The 22712-nt window shown below is 50.1% G+C and overlaps 1 protein-coding gene across 12 annotated transcripts; it reads right to left on the reverse strand.

Moving 5' to 3' along the window:
- Positions 1-1197: 1197 nt before the first annotated feature.
- ZNF384 (zinc finger protein 384) lies at positions 1198-21352 on the reverse strand. 12 transcript variants are annotated; one of them, XM_040234998.1, is made up of 13 exons: positions 21173-21331; positions 20909-20972; positions 19961-20020; positions 13476-13546; positions 12995-13232; positions 12711-12758; positions 12170-12509; positions 11225-11317; positions 7018-7242; positions 6144-6326; positions 4644-4722; positions 3543-3701; positions 1198-2786 (listed from the first exon to the last, which is right to left on the reverse strand). In XM_040234998.1, the coding sequence occupies exons 4-13, from the start codon at positions 13539-13541 to the stop codon at positions 2391-2393; spliced, it is 1827 nt and encodes a 608-aa protein (XP_040090932.1). In that variant the 5' UTR covers positions 13542-13546; positions 19961-20020; positions 20909-20972; positions 21173-21331; the 3' UTR covers positions 1198-2390. The 12 variants fall into 12 exon arrangements, with proteins under 12 accessions (XP_040090932.1, XP_040090931.1, XP_040090934.1 ...); XM_040234997.1 differs by lacking the exon at positions 20909-20972 and having other exon boundaries at positions 21173-21352; XM_040235000.1 differs by lacking the exon at positions 12711-12758.
- Positions 21353-22712: the final 1360 nt, after the last annotated feature.

The following is a 22712-nucleotide window of genomic DNA, read 5'->3' on the forward strand; positions in this document are numbered from 1 at the left end:
TGGAAGAATGTTGGAGATCATTGTCACCCCTAAGCCACACATTCTTGATAATTATGTCACATGGCAGGTTTTTATGACATTTTCAGCCACATAAAATGTTTTAAAAAGGGCACGGTGAAACCCCAGATATACTACTGAGCCGGTGGTACATCTGGCCACAGAATCTGGATGACTTCCTACCTCACAAGCAGCAGGCCCTTGGATCATTTAATCTCCACACCCAGGTCCTTCTCTACAAAATGACCATATGGGGTTGTTACCATGAGTGTGAGTATACCCTTCAAGAGCATAAATTCTGATTGTAATACCTGTGATGAAGATAGGGCTGATAGTGTCAACTCAAGTTAGTGAGACCAAGGGGAAAAAGCAGTAAATATTCAGGAAACTAACAGATACCACCTACCTGGTCACATGAGGTACGTTCATTCCTGTCACACTACAGACTGACAGACTGATGCCCACACAAGACCCTGCGCCCTAAACCAAGAGGCCTTACTTCATTGATTATCCACACCCACCAGGGAAATAGCATGGGTGCCCAGCAGTCCCAGAGACGATGGCCACATTGTTGGATGTGGGAGCTTTGTCACAGCTTTTTCAGTGCTTAAAGACCTTTAATTTTCAAAATGAAATCTTAAGAGGTGATCTGGCCCAATCCCTTCATTTAACACCTGTAGAAGCATCACTGCCAATACTGGCTGATAGGAGAGAGCCAGGGCTGAAGTCAAGGTTCCCCAACCATGCACTACTCCTCAGCACAACCATCCTGTTGTTCTTCAGTCCTGGTGATGGTGTCCACCACTGGAGATCTCTGGTGTTAGGTGACACAGCTGAAGTTAGCATTGAGCCCTTGGATCCACAGGTCTTTCCAGGAGACTATGCTTCCATTTTTTGGCTATGGAGCTTCATGGTGTCCTGCTGAATGCATGACTGATACCCTGCTCTCACATACTTGGGCACTTAGTCCTCACCACAGGATTTGTCCTTAAGAACCCTCGTAAACCAAAGTTCCACTTCAGAAATTTCAAGGCTGTGTGGCCTTCTGTGGCTAGGGACGCACACACACACACACAGCCCCATTGCACAGCATTCATTCTTACCACACACACACTACTGTCAACCCTCCGTCTTGAATGCCTCTCCAGATAGCTATTTCCCCCATGTTTATACTCACATCAGTAGCTCCACTGCCTCTGATCCTTTTACACGAATTTATTTCTATACAAGGTTCTAAAAACACCCCTTGGTTTTGTACATGTTTTTCTTTTTTTGTCATTTTAAATTGCTTTATAACAACTTGTTTCCTGATTTTTTTTTCCATTTTCTCTTTTCTCGCAAATCTGCCATGATTAAAAAAAAAAAAAAAAAGACAAAGAAAAATAAAAATGCTGCTGGCCAGGAGACAGGGTGGAGAAAAACAAAAAGGGGACAAAAATAAACAAAACATCAAATATGAAAATTCTGAGATAATGCATTTATAAACACAGAAATGGTTACAACAAAGATGGCCGTGATGAGTGGGTATATATATATTTATATATATATATTTATATATAAATCCGTGTCCGGCAACTGACCGTGGCACCTAGGGAGCTAAGTCCAGTCTTTGCATTTGCCCTGAACTCTCCCTTCTCTGCAGCACTCCCTTGTGGGGTTTCATAAGGAACCCACAGCTCCTTAGGCTGGGGATTGGGAGACAGAGCACAGGGCCTCGGCTGGCAGAGAAGAGGAGAGACTCCAAGGAAAACCATAACCCACACTTCTAAGCCACCTTGACCATTTTGGGGATCTCTGGCCCCTTGGGGACCACATCTCAGCCCTTGATCCCCCACCCCCCAGACCTCCTTCTGGTATTAGGTAGAAGTGAAGTGAGGTCATGAGGGAAAGAAAATGGCTCCCAGGGACAGGGGCACAGGAGGAACCTCTGTTCTTTCGCAGGCAAGAGTAGAACAGGAGGCTGGTCGCATTTAGGGCTCCCTCCTCTCCGACATCCAGGAGGGCCAACCTCTAGTCCTCTTATCAGCCCGAGCTTGGAGGATCACGAGGGTGAGGAGAGAGTAAGTGCCCCGTTGGAATAGTCTCTATGAGGTCATAGCAAACCCCTCTCCTGAGCACCAACCCCCAATTTTAAAAGCTATGCTTAGGCAGGGAGGCTGCTGGATTACGCTACCAGCTCAGTACTCCTCTGCCCATCGGGAGGGCTGACGTTCCTTCTGAAGAGGAGCTGAGAATAAGGATGGTATCCTGGGAAGGAAGGCCGCGCCTGAGGCCCAAGGAGGTGGAGCTGTGGCCTGTCAAAGAAGAAGAGGACTTTTCCCACCGGGAGGAGCTGGAGAAAGGAGGGACCGGCTCTTCCTCCCCCTCTTCCCAGTGGCTGGCAGCACAGGTCTCTACGAGCTGGCCAGGTGCTCCACCTGGATGGTGCTGGTGGTGACGGTGAGGCAGATGTCCTTGTGATGCTCCGCCGTCTTATAGGGGGTCAGGTCAAAGGAACACTGGGGTGGAGGGTTCGGGTTGCTGTCCCCACCACCCCCACCCTGGGGAGCTGCCCCAGGGGACTGGAAGTGTGGTGGCTGTGGCTGCTGTTGCTGTGGCTGCTGCGAAGCCTGAGAGGCCTGGGCTTGGGCCTGGGCCTGGGCCTGGGCTTGAGCTTGAGCTTGGGCTTGGGCTTGGGCCTGGGCGTGGGCCTGGGCCTGGGCCACTGCTGCTGCTGCCGCCGCTGCCTGCACCTGCTGCTGGAGATCAGGAGGGTTGTGTTTGCGCATGTGTTTCATCAGGTATGTTTCCTGGAGGAGATGGAAAAGGAGTTGAGGGGAGGAAAGAAGGGCTGTTACTTTGCTTTAAATGGAACAACATGGATAGAGAGGTGTTCTGGAACCTCCCAGGTTCTCCCATGAAGCCACTTTCAGGGCTCACTACTGGGTGGACAAGAGAGGGGGACCTTTATAGATTCACCATGGGCATTCAGCTGGCACAGGGAATGCTGTCATTTTCTCCAAAATCTCTTAATGGAACAACTTGAACACATTTTTCTGGAATCTAATGTGTGTGTGTGTTAAGTCGCTTCAGTGTCTTGACTCTTTGCAACCCCATGGACTGTAGCCCACTAGACTCCTCTGTCCATGGGATTCTCCAGACAAGAATCCTGGAGTGGGTTGTCATTTCCTCCTCCAGGGGAGCTTCCCAACCCAGGGACAGAACCCACGAGCCCTACATTTCCTGCACTGGCAGGCAGGTTCCTTACCACTAGCACCACCTGGGAAGCCCCGGAGTCTAATGAAGAGGTCTAACTGAAATCTCATTTCTCACAGTTTCAAGGTGCTTTCTTTTGTCTTATGTCTAAGGAAAATGAAGAATCACTGCTGAGCAGTCAATCTAGGCTTAAAGGACCAGGCATCCTCTACATTCCTCAGCTCTGCGTCTTTTCACTTCAGTTCTCTTTCCTGATCCTTGCAAGGTGGAGCAAGGGAAGGGGTGTGGTCACAGCTCTCTATCAGAAAAGTGGGGTGTACCACCTTGAGAGGGGTGGGGGGAGTGCTCACCGACGTGTACGCCCGGCTACAGATGGTGCAGGTATACACCTTGGCATGCTTCACTGTGTGCGTGGACAGGTGCACCTCCAGCGAGGTCGCGTCTGTGTACGCCCGGTGACAATTGTGGCACTTGAAGGGTTTATCTTTGTTGTGCTGCCGCCTGTGGGACTGAGAAAATTGGGAGAAATCAGGATGGGTGTGCCAGACTCTGCCCTCCTGCCTCCTCAACCTTAATGGAAGGCCCTGAGTTTGGCACCAGGACTCTTGGCCTCTGCTTCCGTCCACAGACAGTAGAAACTGCTTCAGATGAAACCTCAGGAGGCACCAGCTAAGAGAAGCAGCACCCGTAGGGCAGCAAGCACCAGGATCCCAAAAGTCAGACTGGCGGCTACGCTGGGGCCATTCATTCAGTGGTTCTCAAAGAGAGGTCTGGGGATTGCTGGAGAATACCAAGACCTCTCAGGGGGCTGCCAGGTCAAAAGTATTGTCAAAATAGTGGTAATAAGACACTGTTTGCCTTTTCATGATCATTCTTTCCTGACTGCACAGAGATAAAGTGATGTTTAATATGGAATAGAATAAATGCAGCACAAAGAGAGTCCCTCCATCTTCCAGTGAGCCACATGTTACAGAAGGAAGCGTAAAAGTAAAACAATACCATTCTTCTCAATATTTTTGGTGGGTGGTTGGGGGAGGATTTAGAGATATTTATGCCGATGTGCAACACGGTTTGTTATTTTTATTTTTATTTTTAAAATTTATTTATTAAAAAAAAATCTTTTAGCTGAGCCACACAGCACATGGGATCTCAGTTCCCTGACCAGGGATCAAACCCACACCCCCCGTATTGGCAGTGTAGTCTTAACCCCTGGACTGCCAGGGAAATCCCTGTTTGTTACTTTTATAAGCAAATTACTCAACAGTTTTTCAGTTTGATAAGCTCTGTAATTAGGTGTGGTCACCCATGTCAACAAAAGCTCTTTGGGTTCCTCGACGACTATTAAGAGTGTAAAGGGTCCTGAAAGAGTCTGAGGACCCCTGGCTGGTGACACGGCACCTCAACCCCCAGGCCTCAGGCTTCAGGCCCCATATGCAGGGTGGAGCAGTTACCTGCAGGTTGGAGAGCTGTGTGAAGGCTTTCTCGCAGCCTGGGTGTGCACATTTGTACGGCCTGTCCCCGGTGTGGATTCTGCATGGGAGAGGAGAAAGGGAGAAGACGTCAGTCAGCGAGGCTGCTCGGGGACCAGCGCCTCAACAGGCCTCCTTGGGGAACACGGCGCGGGTCTCCAGGAGGCGCCAGCTCGGGCCACGGGCCCAACTTCCGCTTGCTGCCCATGCCACACGGCTCAAGCTGGGCTCCTTTGCAGGGAGGGGAAGGCTGGGGGCCGGGCAGCCAAGGGACGGTCAGGCCACAACCTGGCAACCGAGGCAGCTCCCACAGTAATCATCCCTCAGGAACGTTCAGAGATGTAAGCTAAACAAATCAGTGAGAAGAAACACAGGACACTTCTCCCGTGGCCCTCAGCACACAGCCAGAAACCGCCACTCCCACCTTAGCACCACTCCCAGAGAAAAGCCTGGTGTCAAAGAAGAGCACAGAGTTAGGCGGACCGGGAAGGGCAACGTGACACTGGAAACTCCTAGGGTTCTGCCTAGTTCTGCCCTCACAGCAGGAAATGCCCAAACTAGTACAAATCTGACCTCTTCAAACACGACAGGGCCCTATGCTGAGGCGAGCTAAGGACTTGAGGGTCTCCAGACCCCTGCTCCTCAGCAGGAACTCAGAAGCATCTCTGTGATTGGGTGCTTTTTGAGACCACGGGTGTAAAAATCCTGAAAACCTCGCAGGATGAGTCTCCTTGTGAGGAAAGCCTGATTCCTCCTCTTCAAGAAGCCAGCTGCGGGACCACTTTAAGGGGAATTGCCACCTCCAGAAACAGCCGGGAGAGGCCGCCTATGGCCAGCAAGACCCTGGATTCCAGCTCAACTTGAGATCCCATCGAAGGTCATCAGGTCTTCTAAACGCAGGCTCACCTCCTCCAGGCTACTCAGGACAAACTGCACGTCCTCGTGGGGTAGGAGCCTTTTTGTTTCGTTGTGCACATTTGGGATGTGTTCTGTTCTGTACTCCTGGCCTCCCTGGGAGCCTTGCATGGTGCTGTCGGTGTTGCCAGGCTGGTAGCTGGCTGAAGTCTCATTCTACCTCCCGTTCATAGTTGGTGCCCAAGGGCTAGAGGGACATTCTTCTCCAACCAAATGTCCTCGAGGAGAAAATCTTGCCAGACATGCACACTTGCCAGGTTGTCTCCAGGCAGAAGGATGAGGGAAGGACTTGTCAGCTCTGCTCCCAGCGGGTTTCCTCCTCCTTCAGATCAGGGAATGGCCCACAGTCATTCCTTCTCCTCGGCACTGCTTCTGACCCACAAAGGCAGATCTCTGAATGTCCACCGGTGTCTCCAGTCTTGCGTGGTCTTCCTCCCCGGTGCCAGCTCTCTCCTCCAGCCGGGTCTCTCCCCCGCCCCCCGCATGCGGGTTGTTGTGTGTGTCCGGGGCGGGGGTGGGGAGGGCATGCCAGCGGGGCGGGGGCAGTAGCCCGCCACTCTCCCTTACCGTGTGTGCTGCTGGAGGTGGGAGAGCTGGCGGAAGGCCTTCTGGCAGTAGGAACAGTTGTAGGGCTTGGCCCCCGAGTGGATACGGAGGTGCTGGGCCAGGTAGGAGGTGTTGGCGAAGGTCTTGGAGCAGTGCGGGCACTTGTGGGGCTTGATGATCTCCGTGTGCACCTTGGAGTGGATCCTGCCGGAGAGGAGAGGAGGGAGGGGGAGGAGGGAGCGGCTCGACACCACGGGCTCAGCTCTCCGCTGGATGCAAGGATGCTGCTTGATGGACGATAGCACCCCGCCTCCCTCCCCCCTAGAGAGGCTGGTGAAGAGGACACCCGCGTCTACGCTGCTGCTGATCTTAAATCGGTGGCTAGAATGGCAGTGAGATGATGAAGAGCGGCACCCCTGGCTCCAGTAACCTTAAAGAATTCCGGCTCGTCAGCCCTCCGCTTTGGGCCAAGGTCACACACTCACCACGGAAACCCTGCTTCCACACAGTAATCTGAACAAAGACCACCACCGCCTGCTGCCCATGGACCTGAGGCTGAACGCGCACCTTCGCTCTGACCTGAAGTATATAGTAAGAGCAGGGCCTGCTCTGCAGAAGATTTCCAAACACAGACACAGAGAGAAACCGCACAGATGGGTCCAGTCTCTGGGGCCAGAGAGCACAAGTCTCCAGGCCCCACCCCGCCTGAGCTGCAGGGACATGTCATTAGTTTTCACAAACAGCAATGGGAGAGTCGAGGCTCCCAAGGGCAAGGTGGAAAGGGACACAGGAAAAAACATGGAGAGAGGAGGAGGAGGTGCTGGCCACGCGGCCTCAGGGTCCACGCTTGGCAGGGCGGGGGGGGGGGGGGGGGGAGTACCGAGAGCAGCCTTACCGGGTGTGCTGCTGGAGATGAGAGAGCTGGCGGAAGGATTTCTCACAGAAGTTACAACTGTAGGGCTTGGCCCCTGAGTGGATACGGATGTGCTGGGCCAGGTAGGAGCTGTTGGCGAAGGTCTTGGAGCAGTGTGGGCACTTGTGGGGCTTGGTCTCGGTGTGGGACTTGGAGTGGATCTGCATCTCCGACTTCGAGTAGAAGGTCAGGGAGCACATCCGGCACCTGGGCCAAGGGAGGGCAGTGGTTAGGATTCCATTCAGCGAGCGGGAGTGGCTGAGCCCACCCCTCTGCTGCCAGGGACGCCAACCCCTCTGATCTCTCCTGTGCCAGCCACACCGTGGGCCCTCCAGAGGAGGGGCTCTATTTTATCTATCCTGACAGCCTACGCTTCCAACACTGCCCAGCACAATGTGTATTTAATTCAAGTATTTGCTTAATGCCTGGACTCCCCAGTGTGTACATAAACAAGAATTCAACCAGGTGAGACAGGAAAACCTTATGACTGGCCCTGGGCTGACGTGGATTCACCTCGTGCCCATCTTCCTTCTGCATGTAACTTGATTTCGGATTTTTAAGCGCCCCTTCCTCCAGGGTCCCATGGTGAAAGGACATCCCTCGGGGAACCCCTCCAGCTCCTTAGAGGACAGCGAGGACAAACTGACTAGGTTCCCCAGAAGGACTTTTCTCCTGCCTCCTCAGATTTTCTCCTACTTCTTGTTTGACAGTGAATCTAGATTCCTTCACGGGGTGGAAAAACAGCAGGATTACTTGGAGGAGGCCTTCCCCAACCCTGTGTCTGGCCTCCACCCTGTATCCAATATTTCACCCACTACCCTACCCCCAGCCCCTCGCCAGTCACATGAGAACTACTTCTGCAATGAGCCAAGGAAATTGCTGGAGTGGGCTGTACCCCTCAAACGTTCAGGAGAAGACTCGCAAAACACTGAGCTTCCCTCTGAACCTTTGCTTGGCACCAACGCCAGCACCTCAGGTTGACAGCAGCAGCATCTGACTGAACTTGCACTCGTCACCTGAGCTGGCAATCCTTCTCCTACTGACACTGCCCAACAATATCAAATAAGGAGGCCTGTGGGCAAGATAAGTCACAGCTATCTAGACTTTACTGGGGAAAAGCTATGTAGTCTCTACGTGAGCTGGAACCCTATCACTCCTGAACAACTCAGCAGCATATGATGTGGGCTGCCAGCAAGGGCCGCAGCCTGGGAGCCAGGGCAATCTGGACCCTCTGCTCTGGGTCCTCCTTCTCGAAGAGGAGCTTGGGGATGGTGCAGGGGGAATTCTGCTCTTTTTCTGATCCCAGGAAAATTTTCAGAGAATAATTAACATAGGGACTAAAAAGAACTCTTAAGCTCCTCAGAGAAGATGAGACTCTAATGAGTTGGGGATACAGTTCCTATATTAATGCTTCCACTAAAATGCCCATTGGTAAGGCTAAATATTCTCGAGTTGTCTGAAAACTCTGAAGGAAATCCAATTACCAGCTGACCAACCCCTTGCTACTGTCTGGGATATCCACCCATTGTGTGTGTGTGTGTGTGTATGTGTGTGTGTGTGTGCTTATCTGTGTGTGTATGGGGGGGTTGCTGTTTATAGTCAGTAGGGTCCAAGGGAAGTCTGGGCACCTGGGCTCTATGCAGGGTTCAGTTACAGTCCTGCTTGTCAATCTAGACCTCGATTTTCTGGTCTGTAAAATGGAGAGAGAAATATCTGCCCCTCAAAGACCCAGAATGGTCAACAGTAAGCCAAGTGTTCTCCAGTAATAGAATTGCATTAATGTTAGCAGCAGCTGCGCTGGACGAGCTCACGCTACTCTATATTTCACTAAGACCGAGGTTAAAAGCTAGACACTTGTCACTTGGAGGAGAAACCGCACTAAAGTTGCAAGATTAATTTCCTTCCACCACTAAGATTTCTCAGACAGGTGGAAAGACATAGCCACTCACATTAACTCCAATGAAACCTCGTTAGTTTGCATGTGAATGCTGAACACATAACTGTACCCTTCATCTGGAATTAATTATAAAAAAGAGAAACAAGTCTCTTCATTAAAGTTTTCAACTACGGAAGATCTGCCAAACTTAAATTCATTGAAAATGGACTGGTAACAAAATGTGCCGTCTCCAGAGGGGTAAGTATCATACAGATGACTGTGATAATAACTCAATACTAAACAAGAGTTAATAGATTCCATTCACTGTTGTGCCTGAATTAGGCCTTTAAAAAAAAAAAAAAATATATATATATATATATGTATACACATACACACATATATATATTATTCATTGATTTATTTGGCTGCACTGGGTCTTAATTGAGGCATGTGGGATCTAGTTCTCTAAACTGGGATCAAACCTGGGCCCCTGCATTGGGAACAGAGTCTTAACCACTGGACCACCAGGGAAGTTCCTTGAATTAGGCCCTTTAAACACACGGTTTCCACTCCTCACAACCATCTGGCAAGCACTGTCCTATTTTACAGACAGGAACACAAATGCTCAGAAAGGTGAAGCCACTTGCCAGAGGACAACCCATGATTCATCCTCACCTGACCTAAGACTCCTCACTCTGGAAGGGATCGAGGGAGAGCTAGACCACTGCAGCATCTGCCAGAAACATTTAGACACTAAAACTACAGGGAGGCTTAGGTGACCATTAATGTACTTCCATTTCCAAAATCCTCGGAAGCCAAGTAAGTACAAATCTAATGCCAGGTGTGTGTGTGAGGGGTTGGCGGCGGGGAGGGAGAAACCCGACTAGGAGAGCCGTGGCGGCAGGCAGGATAGGAAGGCCAGTGTCCATGTCACCGGGCACACAGCTCCAGAGGCCACCGTGCACACCTGACGCCCCAAGGGTGCCTCTGTGGAGGCATGCAAGGCCATGGCCTCGCTTACAAGAACAGCTCTGAATTAGCGACTCTTTTTTCTCCTAAGATGATCAAAAACATCTGGATACTCAGATTTTCCTCAGAACATTTCCTGGGGGCCAGGATGAATCTTCCCATTTTACAGATGGGAATAGAGAGTGAGAAATAAGTTGACTTGCCCAGAGAAAAAGAACCCAATTCCCTCAACGCCCAGTTAAATGCTATGGACCACAGGAATGGTTGTGGTTGACCCACACATGGATTTGCAAACGCAATTCTTCATGATTAAAAAGATTCCTCTAGCACCTCAGAGTTCTGAGTTTCTGAAGCAATTCCATTTACCTATAACATAGCTGTGGTGTCGGTTTAGTTTCTCAGTCGTGTCTGACTCTTTGTGACTCCTTGGACTAGAGTCCACCAGCCTACTCTGTCCATGGAATTTCCCAGGCAAGCATACTGGAGTGAGTTGCCATTCCCTTCTCCAGGGGATATTCCCAACCTAAGGATTTAGTCCCCCTTAAATTCAGAGTTCCCCTTAGCCACCTGGAGGTGGGGCTGGTCAAGAATTCCAAAAACACTCAGGGGGTGGGAAGTCCTGTCACAGCTGCCTCCAATAGTAAGCTCGTGTTTCTTTGCACATGCAGTGTGAGGAGTCCAGAAATGGCTCTCATGTGGGTCCAGAAAGCACATGAGAAACCACAGCAGAATCAGGGGACCCCGATCCTTGTGAAGGGCCCCCCAGTGTCAGGGAGCCCTCCCATCACTTCTACAAGGAATGAATTCATTGAGCTGTGGCTCCGTGTCACAATGACCTCACTTTATGCAAATACATAAAAACCCAGATTTGTACAAAATAAATTTAAAAGGGATTTTCATTTTATGAAATATATAAAACGATGCCTTTAAATGAATCAAGCTTGTCAAGTACCTTTATGATATGACATGATGTAAACATTTTTCAGGAACACTTTTACTGTATAAAGTAGGGTACACCTGCAATAATAAAGCTGCAGTGAACTTTCAGGTTATGAGCTGGAATTCTGCAGTGCTCAATACTTTCTGCAGAGCACAGCAACACTCCCCTCATTCTGATTTACAAAGATGACTTTTAAACACTCTGGTGAACTCTCCATGATAGAAATGTACGACACATAAAAAAATAAATAAATGCTACGTGATGACCATTTCTTATCTGTTTTGAAGTTCCCAACGTTTCAAATCTTATCTGATATATACTCCCAACAACTGGGAGGTATAAACAGAATTCTCCCCATTTTACAGATGAGGAAACTGAGGCCCAGAGAGGGGAAAAGGACTTGCCCAGGGTCACACAGCAAGTTCGTGGTGGAGCCGGGAACTGAATCCATGAGCCCAAGGCTCTGTCCATTTCCTGTGCCGCAGTTCCCTTCGCTCCTAAAATGGGAACAACATTGCCCATCTCGGTACGCTAAGGACAGACCCAGTCTCCCAGCCATGCATGTCTGCCCATCTGCATCAAAGCTTCGACAATGGTTATTCCACTCTGTACACTGGGGCTAAACTCCCCGAACCCTCTAAGGCCCTTGATGGTTCTCAAGGGAAATAAAAGATTTCCAATTTTCAAAGGGTAGGGAGTTCAGATAATGTAACCATTTTCATATAGTATCACATGCAAATATGCTTAGAATGCTTTTTGGCAATGGGCAACTTAAAGGAAGTAGGAGATGTAAAGAACTTCCATGAATGAGAAGGTGAGCAAACAGCCATTTAACAAGCGAATATTCCACAGGGGGGAGGGGAGGGCTCTTATTTGCTCCACCTTTTAATAAAGACCCCCTCCCCATCTTCCCGTCATCCCAACCATGCAGGGTCAGGCAGGCTCAATGCTCAAACAGGGCCCACAAACTGGTGGATGGAACACAGGTTAAGGTTAGCTGCTTAACCAGAAAAGTTTCTTGGAAAAAAAAGGAATGGAAAATGTAGAAAGCAAAAAGGAGATGGAGACAAGAGTCTTGAACCTAGTCTAAAGCCTCGTAACGACAGAAATTCCAATATGTCACCCCCAAATAAGTCAATGCTGACAACCCCCAAAAATGAAGGGGCGAAATGGGTCTGCCTCCTGGGGAAGAGGCCCCAGAGAAGGGCCAGCAGCCTTGTCTTCCTCCCCCTCAACTGAACGCCTGACATGCACATGGATCTGAGGTGGAAGCTGCCAGAGCGCTGAGCCCAACAGGGCAGGGAAGCTGAGAGTGCGGCACCCACTCCAGCCCCCGGCTCCACCCTTACCTGTAGGTCTTGCCGTCTTTCTGATGGTCATCGTCGTCCTCAGGGGAGAGGACATAAGGGTCATTCATCTCGGGCAGCCCCGACTCCAGCATCCGCTTCTTCTTTCGGCCCCGGGGGGGCTTAGTGGCCACCACAGTGCCTCCACCGCCGCCGCCGCCGCCACCACCTTCCTCGGTGAGGGTCGACGCTACCTTCTTAGAGAGGTCAGGGACCACCTGCAGGGCTTGTGAGCCAGGGGGAAGAGCTGAGACAATCATGGGAGCCGAGATGGGGAAGGTCTGAGCTGACGTGGCTGTGGTCACGAGGGAGCCTGAGGGGGACGTGATAACCAGGCCAGGACCTAGGATTGCGAGAAAAAGGAGATGGTGTCATATTGTCTGGTCCTCACCCTGGTCCTACTTCATTTTCCCCAGATCATTGTCTACGTAGCCCCTCACCACCGTCCCCCCGCCCGGAGTATACAGGAAACCCCAAGCCCTGTAGAAAAACAACGGTCTCCTAACCCCTGTCCCCTCCCCGCCCCAGTAACAGTGAGATTTACCCCTTGATTGACTCCCTTCTCTTCTCCACCTCTGAGAACAGGAGACTCCTTGATTCAGAGAAGGAAAGAATGTCACCTCCTCAAAGGCAGGGACCGCATCTTCTACTTCTTTGTTTCCCCCACAATGCCTAGCGCATTGCTAGGCACACAGTAGGCACTTAATAAAGATTTGATTGAGGAATCAAAACACGTATCCCACTCCCCATGTCCCCGGCACCCTCCAGCCTGGGGTACTGATCGCGGAAGATCAACACCTCAGATTGGAGAAGAGTGGAGGTGCTCACCGGCGGTCATCAGTCCTGTTGATGGCACGGGGACCACCGTGATATTCTGGGTGACCGACGCCTGGCTGTGTGGGGTCAGCTGGTCTGACTTGGACTCTGTGTCCATGCTGATGCCCGAGGGCAGGGACACCGAGGCAGGCACTGTCAGCAAGGTGGGGTAGTGGGGCGGAGCCAGCCCACAGCCCTTCTCTGGCAGCAGCTGATCCTTCATCTTGTTGATAAACATCGTGTTCTCAATCTGAAAGGAAAGGAAGGGGAGAGCGGCCTTTGAGGGAGGGTCCAGTTTGCATGCTCCCTTGGCACCCTGCTCCATGGAGACCAAAAGACAGTGGTTAATAGCTGCGCTTCCAGAGATTAGCTGAGTGGAAATGCTATATAATCCTGGGGAGACAGCATAGGATTTATCTTGCTTCAGCATCCAGTCACAGAACTCGCTACTCAGAGCTGACAGAAGTACACAAGGGAGCCAACCACCACCTACCTGTCCTGAGACCGTGGGGATTGAAGGCCAGAAGTATGGGTTAGAATTGAAGTGAGATTCTTCCATTCTACCTGAAGATGGAAAGAAACACCACATCACAGGCAGGAACAACTTGAACCAGATCAGCAGTGGGGAGAGGAGCAGAGGAGCTCCTGGTCTCCTCCCACAGGGCTGGGAATGAGCCCTCAGACCTGGCACGTGTCCCTGCGGTCAGGGCCCTCGGCACTACATCCACATCCAACCGAGGCTCCCAGGATCAGATGCTGGGGAGAGAGCTCATTTACCCACACAGTGGTTCCTGTAGCCCAAAGAAACAGAACTGGTATTGCTTTCTTTTGCTGACAAGAAGAAAAACTGAAGTCATGGGCTTCCCCAGTGGCAACACGGGTTTGATTCCCAGTCTGAGGAAGAACCCACATGCCACGGGGCAACTAAGCCTGAGTGCCACAACTACTGAGCCTGTGCTCTAGAGCCTGGGAACCACGACTGCTGAGCCCATGCTCCCCAGAGCCTGTGCTCCGCAGCAAGAGAAGCCACCGCAATGAGAAGCCCAAGCACCACAACCAGAGAGTAGTCTCCACTCATCGCAACTAGAGAAAAGCCCCTAGAGCAACAAAGACCCAGCGCAGACAAAAATAAATAAAGCCGTATACTAGAAATGAAGAAGAGAAACTCCAGTCTTTCCACGAGAGGAAGACAGGGGCCCATGCACACACAAAGCAGATCACTGATCGGGCTGGAAAGAGCTGGGGCATCTATCCTTGTTCCTCTCCCTTCACCCCTCAAATCCATCTTCCTTGAAATAAAAAAAATTCCAAGGGTTCCAATCCACCTGTCTATAGGTCATATAGCTTGAAAAGGTTCTTGGTCTGAACACAAAATGCCCAAGAAAACTAAAGAATGAAACTGATGAGAATCAGAATCACCCTATTTTGGGGCTCCATATGATATCTGGGAGCCACGCCCCCAAAGATCTCCTCAAGGTATAAGAACAAACTCAGTGCTGCACTGGGTACCACACACCCTGGACTGAGCAGCGAGAACATGCAGTAACCAGTTTGTTCTTTAAATATATATTTATTTGTCTACACTGTGTCTTCGTTGTGGCTCGAGGGACCTTTGTTGCAGCATGAGGAATCTTTAGTGGCAGCATGCGGGATCTAGTTCCCTGACCGGGGATCAACCACGGGAGTGTGGAGTCTTACCCACTGAGCCACTAGGCACGTCCCTGGAGTATGCAGTTGTAAAAGGGGTGCTAGCTCTTGCAGTAGCAGCAGGACCCCGGATCACCACCTAAAGTGACTGAGAACAGGGACTTTGGTGGGCCAGAACACACACACATTACCAGACCCCTCTGGAGTTCTCAAAACACTGTGCCTCTATGAGCTCAAGTTCTCTGTGCAGATGACACGTGAGCTTAAAACCCTGGGAGTGAGGAATAAGAAAAAAGAAAAGGAATCCCTTAGGATCACACTGCAGGTGACCGATGGGTCTGAAACCCAGGCAAGGGATCCCACCACTCAATTTCTTGTTAGTTTTTATTATTTAAATGTATTGTTTTAATTGTGGTGCAGCTGACCCACCGCTTGCTTTCACACTCTGATCACTCTTCCTGCCAAGGCTTAATTGCAGGCTGCTGGTCCACAGTAGCTTCCCAAAAGCCTGGACCAAGGGGACGCCCAGGCCAGCAGAAGCAGGTGAAGGGGAAAGAAGAGAGCGCTACGAAGGGACGTGAGGAACAGTGGGAACAAACATGAACACCTGCTCTGGGCCAAGAGCAATCAAGCTCCAGGAGGGGCGAAAGACTCGCAGGAGGCACTGACTTATAGCCACGGTCCCGCCAAGGACACACTGGAGGTGGACATCAGGGATACCAATAGCTGGAGGGGAGACTGGGCACAGAAACTGGGTACCAAGAACTGTTTGACTAGGCAAACCAGGAAAGTTCTCCAACAAGGGAGGTGGAGCGAAAGGATCTCACTCAAACGTAACCCTGTTCCTCAGCCTCTGAGAAGTCTCAGCACACTTGCTGCTCTATTGAACAACACTCTCAATTTTCTTAAAACCTGTGAATGTAAACAGAACTGAATTTCAGCCTATTCGTTCCCCAGAAAAGAGAGGACAGGAATGTACCAAATCTGTGGCAACCACAGCTTCACATGAGAGGCTCAACCTGAAATGCCCCAAAGGTCAAGCACGGACAAACCCTGCTGCCTGAGGTATAAATACAGTAAAACCGGACACTCTCCACCCAGGTGCTACCCGCTTGCCCACCTGTGCTGCTTTGACGGGAGGGCCTTCTGCAGGCACTGGAAATTGAGAAGCAATGAGATCACAGAGTCAGGGGATCCAATCTGGCCCAGCTTTGGGGAGAGGCGGGGCCACATCTCGAACTTGTTTCCCGACTCCATAACACAGGGCCCATCTCCTAGTAAGCAGTTCTGTACTTAGCGAATCCAGTGACAGCAGCCAGATCTTGAAAGTCATGCCCAGGGCTCCAACTTGAACCTAAGCCCCCATCCGTCTTTCTGGCTGAGAGAGAAGCTGATGAAATATGGTGACTATGCTGGAAATGAAGTAGAGAATTAGGCTGGCAAGTAAAGGAAAGGTGGGTCTGGGACTTTCCTGGCGGTCCAGTGGTTAAAAATCTGCCTTGCACACAGGGGATGTGGGTTCGATTCCTGATCGGGGAACTAAGATACCACATGTCTCGGAGCAACTAAGCTTGTACCACAGCTACTGAACCCACATGCCACAACTAGAGTGTCTGCAATGCAACTGAAGATTCCACATGGTGCAAGGAAGATCCCCAGTGCCTCGACTATGATGCTGCAGCCAAACAAATAATAAATACATAAAATTTTTAAAAATGTTTTTAAATAAAGGAAAGGAGGGTCTAATTATAATTTCCCCCTAAAGAATCAAGGAACTTAACTCATATGGATGTGAAAATGTAGGAGGGAGGAACTGAGAGCCTGAAAACAAGGTTTTCCTAACAGGATTCCTGCGCACGAGGCCCCCTGTCCCTCCAAACTACATTCATTCACGGTGTTCACCGGGGGCTCCAGAGAAGTGGTTTCTGGGTCAAACGTGGCCTGTCAGTTCTTACACAGGGGTGCCAAGTGATCTGTGGACGGTATCACCACCGCCATTAGCAATGATTAAATGCCGACTGTGTTCAAGGAACTGTCCAGAGCACTTTACATCCATCACACCATTTAATCCCACAACAATTTTATGAAGCAGGATACTGCAATCCCTGTTTTTTTTTTTCTTAAAAGTTTTTATTGATATAGTTATTTCTAATGTGATGTTACCCATTTTCCAAATGAAAAAACTGGAGGTAAACAGTAAAGAGCAGAGCAGGAATCTGAACCCAGGACCAAAGAGCAAGCTGCAAAAGGGTCCTAGGTGAGACCAGCTCTAGTACGTGCTCTCTCATACCGCAGGTGATTCACGACTCAAAATTTAGACCATTTCCAGGGATGGACTATACACTGTGCAGGTAGTTCCCAATAAATGCTTTTAAAAATGAAGTTTTCAGGGAATTCCCTAGCAGTCCTGTGGTTAGGATGCTGCACTTTACTGCCATGGGCCTGTGTTTAATTTCTGGTTGGGGAACTAAAATCCCAGAAGCCCCGACTCAGCCAACAACAAACCCAGAAATGAAGTTTTCAATGATGCAAAATGCAGTGAAAGATAATATTCACCTGGCCACCAAGATAAGGGATTTTAGAATGATGGAGTCTGAGTTAAAAGACCAGACAAACGGAATACAGGCCCCTCCAACCCCTTACCTCATACTCTGTTCTCTCACTCTGCTCTAGTCCTTAAAAGAACAAAGCTGCAGATCAGAACCATGGCTGTTCCCAAGACAGCATGATAAAACGTTGACTGTGGGCTTCTGATAAACATATTGGCCCAAAAAGGGGGTACACGGGGAGCCCTGCTCACTCAACTAGAAGCAATACTTGCCAGCAGGGTGACACCTGAGAAGGGTCAGCACTGTCCTGATGAGACCAACTTACATCTCTGTATCCTTGACCTGAGATCAGACAGAGGCCAAGAAGGAAAACTGCTGCCAGAAGACATGTCAACAGCGTTCCCTGGGGTTGTGTCACAGGGTGCCCCGGCCGGTGCCAGGTCACTCAAATACCTGCCGACTGTTGTTTGACCCCTTCTCCTTTCAACTCTCTATGGTGCACAAAAGAACTTCCACCAAACCATCCTGACATCCAAGCAGGCGCATGTCAACAGTCTTAAAACCCAAGACAGTAATGATATTACAGAGAAACTTCATCTCCATACAGAGTGCCAGGGTTTTTTTGTTGTTTCTTTTGCTTATTTTTTGTTTTCTATTTTGGCTGTGCTAGGAAGCTGGTGGGATCTCAGTTCCCAGACCAGGAATAGAACCTGGGACATGGAACTGACAATGCCGAATCCTAACCACTAGACTACCAGGCAACTCCCCATACAGCACTAATTTTGATGATTATGCCAATATATTAAAAATAAAAGCAAACAGAACAGCTGACCCTAGACTGGGAAGGAAAGGGAAGACTTCTATCACAGCCCCAAAGTGCAGGAAAGAAGGAAAGCAGAATACATGGAAAGAAGATGTTGACAGACTGAAAATTTGCCAACTTTAATTTAAACTTTACTACTGCACCATACCTCCACTGTTCACCAGTGACAAGTTGGAGAGCATGTTTTTTTCAAGAGGTTCAGGAAACTACATATTCCTCTTCCAATCTCAAAAGAAATCTTGGAAGACCGAGGAAGTGAAAACAACATTCTCTCACCCAATCAACCTTTAATAAATCATGAAATACAGCAACCAAATTTAGTAGCGAGTGGATGGACCGAGGAATCAAAGCTTCCAGAATCTACATCTGGCCCTACACATCAGTGGATGACTCTGAATAATTTACTACTCAACTAAGTTTCTACTTGGGTAAAGGATGGAAGAGTATAACCCTTAAGGAACAAATTCATAAGACATATGGAGATGAGATGGAGACAACACAAAAAAGAATAAAATGCTTGAAGTATTCCTAAAAAGAAGAGAGCTGAGAAAAACGTCCATGTAATGAGGACTAGTAGTGACAATTAGTAGAAGTTACATAAAAGTTCCATAATTACAAAGGAACTATCCCAAAGTCTCAGAACTATAGCCTCCAGCTTACTAATGACCAACTAGAAGCACTAACAAGAGAGATGCAAAGAATAACTAACTTGAATTCAACTACAGAAAGAGCCTGACACATGGTCTCAGATACTCCACTAACTGTTCCAAGATGCACAACTGCAGAGAGGTTGCAATATTAGTTAAGAACTTGAAGTGAAGAAGCACCAGGACCATTTTTCGTCAGTTATGAAACAAATCTTTTTCTCAAGTCCTAAGGGCCTTCGAGAAGGGCCATCCCAACAGGATTTGGGGCCCTCCTACCATGAACTCTTCCAACTACAAAATAATTCAGAACAGGTTTATCCCAACTCTACTGGGAAAGACCAACAGAACCTCAAAGCTGGCAACCTTCTACCCTAGGTACCACTGGATCACTGCACCTACATCCTACAGGAACGACACGATAGTGATTCTCCTTGCCTCGCCTATTCCACTAGGAACTGACAGGCCTGAACAACATGAGGCAGGAAAGAAAAAAAAAAAAGGCTGGAGATGAGAGAATAAGCACCTAATATTTAATCATCAATTTGGCTCAGAAACCTACAGGGGAATACATTTTATAAACCAGCCTGGAACTGGTTCTCAGAAGACACCTCTAGAATTATAAGCTCTTTGGGGTTGATATACTGTCATTTTCAAACCACCTGAAACCCAATCACTATCAAGCCTCCTATTCTGAATTCTTTCAGACCTACTTCTGGAATCCATTCCATACAGTTTTATCCATTTTTACTTCAAACTACCCACGAATCAGTTCTCTTCCCCCCAAAACTTCACCCTGCTATACATCAAATTCAAATACCCCTTGTCACAGACTTGAATCACTCACCAGATCCACTCCAAACACTGATGCAATGTCAAGGACACAAACTCCACTCCAAACTCAGTTCTGCTTGTTCCAAACACATGAAGACAATTCCATAAGCTATGCCACAAAGGCTACACTGGCAACTAGGGCTCATGTGCCCCCAAAGCAGAATAAATCTCTCCTTTAGAAACAGTGCAAAGCTTAGTGCAACTGCTTAGTGATTTCACTTGAGCATTTCCCAACTCATTCGTGATGAGGACTGGTGGGAATGGAAGGTGATGTGGGTTACAGTGGCAACTTTCTGCACAGAACCTCCTGGGTATCCTCAAGAGATAACAGGAAGAGTCTGATTTTTCTCCCACAGCAAACCCCAGGGTCACAATTGCTATTACTTGAAAAATTCTGTCACGTTGTCCAAAAAAGGCCCATTTGATGATGACCCCCTTCTTCCCCCAAATCAGAAAAGTCATTAACCCCAAATTGTCTTACCCTCTCTCTCTCTTCCTCCTGTCGTCTTATTCCTTGTCCTTTCCAGGGCTCCTGAACTTTCTGTAAACAAATTGTCGGGGTTACAGGGGCCGGTGAGGATGCAGCCACCAGGGAACTGTGGAGAAGCTCAGGAATTCTTTGAATGTCAGCACTCAAGACTGGAGGGCAGGCAGATCCCCCGCCCTACCCCAACCTACGGATCCAGAGATGCAAGGATACAGTGACAGGAGGGCAGAGCCACCCCCTATGTGGATACAAGGAAAACAAACCCAATTCCCAGCAACTGAGAAGAACTCTACCACCACTGTGTGGGTTCCACCCCTGGGCTCAGACACTGGTTCTAAGTTCCCGGGGGCCCCCAGGTGACCAAGGTTCAGAGAACAGAAGAGTTGGAAGAAGAGAAGGGTCCCTGCCTCTCAAGGATTGACTCAGAAGGCAAAGCTGAGGACTGGGGGGATGCACAAGGCCTTGTGTCAGGCACAGTGCCAGCTCAGGCCCAGGCACTTCCTCTGGCCTCCCCCAACTCTGCGAGGACTTCGCCCCTGCCTACCCAAGGCCCTGCGCCAAGAAGTACCTCCCTCAGCCTGTACAGTGGTCTAGCTACAGGAGTCCCCGGCTGTGCCCTAAACACCTTCTCTGCCCTGAGACAGCCCCTGGGCGCCTTCTCCTGAGGTCGCCCACCACCCGTTCCTCAAAGACCCTTCTTTGGGACGCCCCTCCTTCCCCTCCAGGGAGCTGAACTCTGCCACCCACCAGACAGACACCCGCCCCCTAAACCCCCCCATTCCTCCCCATCGCCCGCTCCTCCACAACCACTTCCGGTTCCGGGACGGACACACGTACAGTCCCATCGTGGACCCCCCCCTTCCCCGCCCCCCCCAAGGAAAAGGGGAGGGGGAAGGAGCAGAGAGCTCGGCGCGCGCCGGCTGCAGCGACGGCGAGACTCACCAGGCGGCGGCGGCGGCTGTGGCGGCGCCAGAGCCGAGCCAGAGCGCGGGAGGGGCGGTGTTTGCTGGGAAGGAGGGAGCCGAGTGCGGTGGGAGGACCCGGAGGGGGCGAAGGGAGGGGGAGGGCGTCAGGCGAGCGCGCGGGCACGCACTTTAGGCGCGAGACAGACCCACACACTCACACGCAAGGATCGCGCGCGAGACACCCGCAGGGCGGGGGCGCGAGGCAGTGGGTGGCCCCCTCCCTCCCTCCCCTAACACTCACCCGGAAGTGGTGCTGCAGCTCGTGCTCCCGAGAACCCCGATTCCTCCACGCCCCCTCCCTCCCCTCCCTCCCTCCCCCCACTGACTCGGAGTTGAGCCGCGGCGGAGAGAAGGCGGGAGCGCCGGAAACGAAAAGGGGGGAGGGAGGGAAATAGCAATGTTGGGGGGGCGGCAATGGGGAAAGGGGGGGAAATGCAAAGGTCGAGTCACTTCCGGGAGCGGCTAGAGCACATCCGGCGCGGCCCAGGCTCCAGCACACCCCGGCAGGAAGTTACGACTAGTAGGGGCGGAAGTAGCTTCTGCCCGCGGGACGGGGTAGACCTTTCAGGGATGTGACGCCACCGCGGAAGTGAAGGCAAGTTCTGCTAAGGAAAGGGACCGAACCTTCAGAACAGCGGTCTCGGCTTCCGGAAGGGACTTCTGGGGAAGTGGGAGGGTGGGAACGCGACAGGTTTATGAATTATGCATCAAGGTAGGAGGGGCCGTATGGATTCTTTAAAGACGGGTCCTGGTTCCCTAACCGCAGGGGGCGACAGGCTGACTTAGGGAGTTATCATTCTTTTTTCTTGTGTACTCTCAAGGATGTCTCAATGCTTTGAATATGCAGGAAAGGAAAGGAATGTGTCAGTAGTTTTCTGAGATCCCTCAGGGCCAAAGAGTAATAACTTCTCCCGACCGTCAGAATCCTATCCCTGCCTGACCACACCCCTTACTCGCTTTGCTTTGGTCTCTTAAGTTCCTGTGGCACATCTCCTATCTCCTACTTACGCGGCTTTACTTTTAAATACAACAGTCACCTCTCGCTGATACTTTATTGTCTGTTGTCCTTCCACCGGAATATCGTCCCCACGAGAGCAAGCACTCTGAATTGTTCCCTGCTGTGTCCTTGGAGCCTGGCACTTTATAAGCGGTTGGTAAACGTTTGTTGCATCAGTGAACAATTCATGTGAACTCTCTCAGGAAGCCTTCCTTGGTTGTTCCAACCTGTAAGGGTCCCCCGTTCACCAAATTTGAACAGCATTCAGTCCCCGCTTTTAAAAATTATTTTATATTTTATATATATGTGTGTGTATATATATATATGTGTATATATATATATAATCCCCTGGAGAAGGGCACAGGCAACCCATTCCAGTATTCTTGCCTGGAGAATCTCATGGACAGAAGAGCTTGGGAGGCTACAGTCCATGGGGTCACAAAGAATCGGACACGACTGAAGCGACTTAGTACACACACGTATGTTTGTATGTATATGCGTGTGTGTTAATCGCTCAGTAGTGTCTGACTCTTTGCGACCCCATGGACTGTAGCCCGCCAGGCTCCTCTGTCCATGGGATTTTCTAAACAAGAATACTGGAGTGAGTTGCCATTTCCTTATACAGGGGATCTTCCCGACCTGGAGATCGAACCCCGGTCACCAGCATTACAAGTGGATTCCCTACCAGCTGACCCGCCTCCCTGGTGGGCTGTGAAGAGGTTAATCCAAGCAGGGAACCCCATTAACAATCCTCTTATTGTCATTCAGCTTAGCCATTTCATTC

This window comes from Oryx dammah, unplaced genomic scaffold, assembly GCF_014754425.2.
Source record: "Oryx dammah isolate SB20612 unplaced genomic scaffold, SCBI_Odam_1.1 HiC_scaffold_29, whole genome shotgun sequence".
Taxonomy (NCBI): Eukaryota; Metazoa; Chordata; class Mammalia; order Artiodactyla; family Bovidae; genus Oryx; species Oryx dammah.